The sequence below is a fragment of the Zeus faber genome (genome assembly GCF_960531495.2).
Source record: "Zeus faber genome assembly, chromosome: 18".
Taxonomy (NCBI): domain Eukaryota; kingdom Metazoa; phylum Chordata; class Actinopteri; order Zeiformes; family Zeidae; genus Zeus; species Zeus faber.
In genome coordinates this window covers 17879728-17887897 of record NC_137210.1, presented here as the reverse complement: position 1 = coordinate 17887897, position 8170 = coordinate 17879728, and the positions used below count along the sequence as shown (strand labels likewise).

Genomic DNA, 8170 nt, shown 5'->3' with positions numbered 1-8170 from the left:
ATGGACACGAAGGACGAAGGAGCTCAGATGGAGCCGCTGCTGCCCACGGTAAAAAAAAAAAAAAAACCCATCTGTTTTTGTTTGTAATATTTCCGGTTGTTTTATGACAGTTATTTAGTCGCGGTTTCGAATATCTTACCAGCCCTGTTACCCGAATAAAATGGATAATTGAACAATGAGGCTGGTGTTCGATGCTGTCAAGATGTAGAAAGTTGATCATAAGTTGATTCGCACGTCAAAAATTATTCCTTTATGATGGGAAAACAAAATCCACTTTTTACTCTGCTTTATTTCTAACGCAGCCGAGTTTAGTTAAAAGAACCCCCAATTAAACAGGATTTAGGAACATTTGTAAATTGTCAGTGTCAATGCTTGAACACTGATCTGCAGTGGGGAAAAAAGGTACAGTAGTACATTATGACGTATTGTAAGCTCTGTACTTTAACTTGTAATACTTTAAGTACATTTAAGATCATGCACTTGTTTATCTTTACTGAAGTAGAACTATCGCTGTGCTACTTCCACTCTTACTTGGGACATTGCGTGTCAGGGTATTTGTACTTTTATTAAAAGCTTTGAGTATTTCTTCCACCACTGGCCACATTAAAATCGAATCATGGCCATGGACAGTGACAAAGATCAGTGAAGAAAAGTTCCTCAAAAGTTCTTGTCCTACTTGGTTTTCCTCTTCTTCTGCCATGTTTCAAATGATGTGTTTTTTGGGTCCCTTCCGTCATAATGTGTTTCATTTCTATAGAGAGCGTTGTGACGGATGGCATTTGCCGTTTTGTCCCCATATTATAATAACTGAGCAGCCGATTAATTGTGCGTGTCCAATAATGAGGCCGTGAGGCCCGGCGCCCACGCCCGGGAGCTGGCGCACTGGTCCTGGGGGAAGGAGCCGGGCACCGAGTAGCGGGCACCGGGCACAATCTGCGCCCGGGGAGAGTCACCCGGCGACGGCGTCGATGTCGCAGCCAGTGTAGACACTGGAAGATGGAGAGAAGAGGCCAACATTATATCATATACATAATATAAATGAATGCACACACACACACACACACACACACACACGCACACACACGCACACACACACACACACACACACACACACACACACACTTGAGGTCAAGAACCTAAAGCTTCAACTTGGGTGATTGTAGTTAGAAGGTATAGACAACGATTCGGTTCAAATGCTGCGTAAGCAGCGGAGTGTGTTTGGGGGATTTACGCTTTATCAAAGCAATAAAAAATGTTGAGGACCGGGAACAACTGGAATATTTTACATGACAGCGTGTGAGCATTTTGAAGGGAGAAGGTGCTTATTTTCGTTCCTCGTGGCCCCCAGAAAATAAAAGGGAATGAGGGGAGGGGACGGCTCAAAGAGATTCATCTTCAGAGGGAATCAAGGTCGTCCCATGTAGCCATCCCAGAAGCACTTGAAAAATATGGACTGGAGGCAGGAGACATTCTTTCATTCCCAAAAAATAGCACGAAAAGGGAAGACTCCTAACTGAAGAGAATCACTGACCTTCAAACAAGCTCTCTATCCATATAGATAGGAGAAGACACGCACAATCCATCAAAAATGCACATGAACTTTCCCTCTCCCAATACTTCCCGCTCCAATAGCAGTCAATGGCTCAACTATGAATATTGCATGTGGTGAAATACAGACTGAGGTGCTCAGAAGTTGCCATTGTCAGGTGGCACATTAGAGGCCCGTCGGGTCATACTAACCATACTAGCCACCTGAGCGGTCAATGACCATTTACTGTATGTGGTCTGGATTCAGCTTTCTCTGAGGAGCTCCACGCATTTTCATTTGATTTAATTGTTTATTTGAAGTGCAGGTGGCACTCCACGACTCAGCAACCTCCCTGTCGGTAACACTAAAATAAGGATTTGCTGTGTTTCCAGGTCAGCCCTCCTTTCTCCTCCGTGCGGTGCAGAAGTTTGGTAAGTTTCACAGTCTTCCCTGGTTTCGAATGGATGTGAGTGTTTTTTCGCAATCGGGTTGGTTGAGGTTTGGTGGTTACGGTATATCCCGAATGCCTCCACGCAGTGATCATTGCTGAACGGACAACGGCGCCAGCGGGACCGAGGGAGACTGACGAGCCGAACGCAAATAGAGAGGCGGTTGTGTTTGTTTTTATTTTTCAAATCAAAGCCTCCTTTCAAATCCCCCCGGGAGCGGTGGGTGATTAGATGCTCAGTTGACACGTTGAAGTTAATACTCTTGTGATGTATCAAGGGCGTCCTGGAAGCTTGTAGATTGTTTTTTATTTTTCGAAGTCGTAGGTAGTAAGTGTGACGCTTGGGAGCTCCGTTGGCCTGATGCTATTGAAGGCTTTTATGATAGTGGGTCAGTCGCCTTGTTAATGTCCACCGCCTCTTAACTTGGGGACTTTTGTGGGGACATCAGGAGGGCTGATGTGGGTGGACACTAGACAAGCCGGAATAACGTGAAGAAATAACCTCATTTGACCGTCCCAAAAAAGTAGCAAAGGACAAAAAGAGGAAACGTGAAATCTCCTCGCTAAAGTGATCATTGATCGTTTCGTGGGCCCAAACGGTGGCGGAGGAACGCTGATTCCATCCCTCGGGCTCCAAGAGCGCCGAAACTGATTTAAGAATTAGGAATAATGCCCCCTATACTAATACGTGCGAGGCACACTTTACGCAGAAACCACCAAGGATTACAGTGCGTTTTATGCTTTGTGAAACTCGGCGCAGTTAATGATATTGGTGCCGCTGATGCTGCCAAAATGTCCGGAGCCATCTGCAGGGATCAGGCCCAAGTATCTGTCGCATGCTGTGATACCACTTCGCTTGCCACGGCTTGAATAGCATTCCTCTGCTGTAAACAGGATTCTGCTGATGGCTATCTGACTGCTTGTATACATTTTGTATCACCAATGACAGATGTCGGCGCATCCGGGGGATTAGCCTCGCCCTTTTTTTTTGGTGTCAGCACTTGTTTCAGATTAGTTTTTCAGATATTTTCAATGTATTAATAGATGTTGGATTGATTCAATCAGCCCAAATTCTCTTAAGTCATCTGGTTACACACAACACACAAGTGATGTATCTACTGTAAGACATCATTTGATATATCTTACCATATTATCTCACATTCTAGTTGAATGGAAAGCGGTATGTCTGTTTTTTTTTCCTGGAATTTCACTGTTCTGAGAAGAGGGTTGTAGTGACTCTGGCGTAGATTTTGTATCATGCATTAATGAATACGAAGGAATTACCGGTTTTCAAATTGGCCTGGACCAAATTAGTCTCAATCCCAGAATGCAATGAAAATGGAAGCTTGCGCAAATTTTTGGTTTCCGGAAATATGCACTGAGTATAGTGCACATAGTGCACATTTAATATGGGCGAATGTGCGGTTGTATTTTAGCAACAAATATGGGCAGTTTAATCCGAGCAGGTGCTGTGATCCTTGCCCAGTGTATTAGTATCCAGATTATCAACATCATCCGCGTTGGCGGACCCATGTGGCCCTGCAGCTGTGAGAGAGTAGTGCCCTTCAGCACCATAATCCGCTGCCGGTCACATCCTGGTCAAGATGGCTGGAGGGTGGATGTCCAGGCAAAGTGCCTTTCTAAAAAATAACCAAAATGGATGATGGAAGTTGCCACTAATAATAACTGCATGGAGTGTGCAGTCACTTTTGTTTGTGGTCCCACTCAGCCACGTCTCTAACCGTGGCATTTTCATACCCAGCTGGCCGTGGCACAGTGATACATGAGTTTGTCCCTGCTTAGATGAACTGAAAAAGACCTTCAAATGAGTTTAACCTCATAGCGGCACAAGAATAGTCACATTTAGAATCCTGTGAGAATATAACCATTTTTCCCTTTTTTTTTTGTTCATGATGTTCGGCTAATAGGTTGTCTCAAACAGAACTGCGAATCTCTTCCAGCCTTGCGCTTCACACAGTCGTAGTCCTTTTCCCTCGCCCCCGGTTGTGAGTAGAGTTCATCGTAATATTATTCCACACATAAAAAGCAGATTTCCCCGTCCAGTTATTCTCTGCTCCGTCCCTTCTGTGGCTCCTGGTGCTCGCCTCCCAGCAGATGACAGGGAGTTGGCTGCTGCCGTCCTGCCCGTCGGGCTGCAGACGTGCAGCAGCGACCAGCAGTTCCACTCCCCCGACTCCCCCATACCCCTCGCGTACCTCCCCGTCCACTCATTACAGTGGCGCCGCTCCCTAGTGTAGGCGACACAGGCGGCTGCCTAGGGCGCCATCTTTAGGGGAGCGCCAAAAGAACGGAACCATCGGTAGGTGATCATGACTGGCCTGATTCGAACCCGGGGTCGCTGCACGTGTTTTGCCTTCACGGCTTATCTGGTTGAGCCACCAGGACACTGTGGGTGCTGCTCCGTCGGTATCTCTCCGACGGTGCTTACAACGCGCCGGCGGTGCCGACCCCGGCGCGCGAGAACAGCGTGTTTTTGTTTTAGACGTCGGTTAATTTATTTGACTCCGTTTCCTTATGGAACGAAACAAGTGCCGCGCCTAACGGGGACACTTTCTCCGTCACTCTCTCACCCTCTCCCTTAGCCGGCACTGGCTCATCAGCACGACGCTTTATGTGGCTGTGGCCCGGCCAGTATGGCGAGTCGATGGCAATAACTCAGCTGTGGACGCCCGAGCTGAGCGGCCATATTGAGCTGGCACGTAAACACGAGAGGTTTGCAGCTTGGAGTGTTTTTCAGACCCATTTCAATTCAAGAATCAGATTAGTCAAACATTGGGTAAAATCTTTTTTTTAAATGTGTGTTTCAGGGCTATTTCATACCGATAAACTGAAGTGGAGTGATATTAAAAAACAGATTCTTAATTTTCCGTTATTCAGCATTCTCACCACAGAATGCAAAGTTATCGTTTAAGGCTGGGCAATATTCAAGATTCAAGATTCATCTATATGATATTGATATAGTGACTAGATATTGTATCTGAGATTTTGGTTGTCCTGGTGTAGTTAAATGTCGTCTTAAAGGCTGCATTACAGTAAAATAATGCAGTTTTATGAACTTCTTGAACGGTTTTATATGTTCTAATCGATGCCTCTACCTGCTTGGTCATAATATCCACATTCCTGATGATTGTTGCTCGGATGGATCTCATGCGTCAATATTTTATGAAAGCATCCAGCAATAGCCACCCCCAAAATATCGTCAATTATCGATATTGATCAAGGTATTCGCAAAAATATTGTGATGTTTAAATTTGTCAATATTGGCCAGCCCAATAACCTTCAGTTACCTGAATGTAATAAACTCCATTTGGGCAATTCTCTCATCTCCACTACAGTGACCGACTACATTTTCACACTTTGGTCGCATTTACCTCCGACCATGATCTCAGGGGGGCCGGAGACGTTTCCGGCGGCAAGACTACGTGATCGCTCCTGCTCGGACAGCCGGAATGACACCGTCACACTGAGGCCGTTAGGTGTTGCGCAGCTTGTAATTCTGTTCTTTTTTTTTTTTCTTTTGCGCTGGTTGTTTTGTGCCGCGGTTTTTGTTTACCTATCTCCGTGTCCTGGTGACAGAGTGTTACACAGACAGAGGCAACAGTGGACAAACAGCTCAGATTCACTGCAGATGAAGCAGGGCTTTAAGAAAAAAAAAAAAAAAACTATGGCTGTGAAATAGTCGTGTGTGTGTTTTTTGAAAGAGAGCTTTCAGTTGTCGTCCCACTCGACAGCTTCACTGCAATGCGGATATAACTTCGAGAGACATTTTTACCGTTGTCCTTATGCCCGAGGTAAACAATAATCATTAGTGGAATTCTGTAAAACAACAAAACAATTATAAACAGTGGTGAAAAAACTCTTTGTGTATTTACGTTTATATAACGGCCTCAGTGCCAATTCTTGACAATGTGATGATTTTCACACTCTTAAGGAGGATGCCAGCACAAATCCTCCAGTAACGCTTAAAGACAGAAGTGTCTTTTAATGGGGCCGTATTCGAGCTGTGATTTCCACTCTGTAGTCTATGATGTTTTTATGATGTTAGGCGCTATTAACAGAACCTATAGGATCACAATGGAGCGCGCGGTGTGAACAGGCGGAAATTTGATCTGAGCTGGATGATTTATTATGGATATTCAATGTCTTTTGTGTGGACTGAGATCACAGTGTTTCCTCTCCATGATGAGGAGACCTGCAATTAGTTTCCATGGAAACTGCGCAATTCAGTTAGATGGTGTGTTTGTTTGTAAGCCCACGACTGCGAGAGAATACTGAGTTCAACAAGCATTCGGTTCCATAGTCATCGGGGTTTTAGCCATCAGGTCTGAAAGTCACAAGCCACATTTAACGCGTGAGGCTAGAGCACGACCGCTTTGCCCAAAGTCAGTCAGTCAAACGTTGAAAAGTCAATTAAATTAAAGAAACTGCGAATGAAAAAGGATTGGAAGGAACCTCACGAAGGGGAATGAAAGGCCTGTAATAGGTGCTTATTAGGACGTATACAATGATGGTTTCCATAACCACCTGCACAGTCATTAATAGCAATATCATAACAAAATGAATCACAGGTACTAGTATAGGGTTAGGGTTTGGAGTAGGATTTAAGCTTTAGTTTTTGAGATGACAATCTTACTCACTGGGCATGTGAGTAGTGCTTTTAGAAAAAGAGTTATGTACCCATGGAAATATGGTTAGTGGAGGTTGAAAAATAATAATATATATATATATATACATAAAACAAACAAAGAGTGACTATGTAACGTATTCTGACAGAACTTTGTGTCTCATTGTGTGCTTTGTGTTTGTGCGTGTATGCACAGAGGAACGATGACGAGGCCGTGGTGGACAGAGGAGGAGCCCGATCTCAGCTCAAAACCAACTTTGAGCAGGAGGAGCTGGAAGGTACAGAGAAAAACCCTGACAATGAGAATAAAAACAAACAACAGAGAGAGCCTTTTTGAGGCCACAGCGCTGGGAAAAAAAACCAAAACAAAAAAACATCCCCTCCGGCACAGCTCACCTAGGCTGACCTCAGAAAAATGGCCCCCGCTTGATACAGCCTTTTTTACATTTACCACTGGATAAGGGATGAGAGCAGCGTGGGAGGCAGAAGCTGAGGGCCGGGCTACTTCTGCAGCAGCAGTTTGAAAATTGGATGCACAACACGGACAAAACCACGGAGAGTCAAATCGGAGCAGATGCAGATTTTGGCAAATCTTTGCCAAGTTGCATGATAGCCAGTAATGTTGAGTAGCGTGAACCAACCTCTCAGACACATATTACCAGTCCCATCAGGAGCCACCAATTATCTCACTGATTAACTGAAGACTTTGTAATTGTTAGTCTTCATACGTTAAAATAGTCACCCAAAACCAGAACAACCTCCCCCCCCCCCCCTTTTTTTTCCTGTGCAAGATCTTTTGAGCAAAATACAGAATACCGTAGACAAGTCAATATATTGTCCAAGCTACTGTGTGAAAAGGGAATAGCTGGGGGCAGGAACGTGTATTGACCGGCAAATTGAGGGAATCGTCTGATGGCTGAGGTCTCACCACCACCATCGCTGCAGCTGCTGCCCTTCACTGGCTGTTGATCTCACACTCATTTTCGACCTCACTGGTGAATATGAGCCCTGAAGTCCTCCACCTGTAGCTATTCCTCCCCCATAACCTGCAGGGTACCAGTCAACCTTTTCCTTACAAGAACCATGGCTTCAAACTTGGAGTTGCCTGTTGTATTCTGTTTTTGCACTTTTTCTTGTTCTCTTGTTCCTTGTGACGATTACCGTGTATCTGAGACGCTGAAAAAATGTAGAGTGTAAACATTGAGTTTATACCCCAATAGAATATTTTTGAGGTCAGGATTTTATTATTTATAATTAGAATTTATCATTATTATTATTATTATTATTATTATTATTATTATTATTTATAATAATACAAATAATAATAATAATAATAATAATACAAATAATAATTAAAAATATATATATTATTAAACATTTAGAGACCATAACTGTGTGATGGAAATAGTCATTCCATTCTGTCTATTCTGTCTAACCCTTCTATTTCCAACCCCCCCCCAAAAAAAACTCAAAGCACACAATCAAAAAGAAAGATAAAACAGCGCATTTATAGTTGAAATTGATTGGCTTCCTTCTCATGTTTCAGTCC

At 43.9% G+C, this 8170-nt stretch overlaps 1 protein-coding gene across 1 annotated transcript in view; it reads left to right on the top strand.

Annotated features, from left to right (window-relative positions):
* slc4a10b (solute carrier family 4 member 10b) overlaps positions 1–8170 on the top strand; it is a gene marked incomplete at both ends in the record, with an annotated part of 28066 nt that continues 19896 nt past the window's right edge. The window contains 2 exons of the mRNA XM_080018609.1: positions 1–48; positions 6818–6899. Coding sequence (XP_079874735.1) covers positions 1–48; positions 6818–6899 — 130 coding nt within the window. The remainder of the gene's footprint in view (positions 49–6817; positions 6900–8170) is intronic.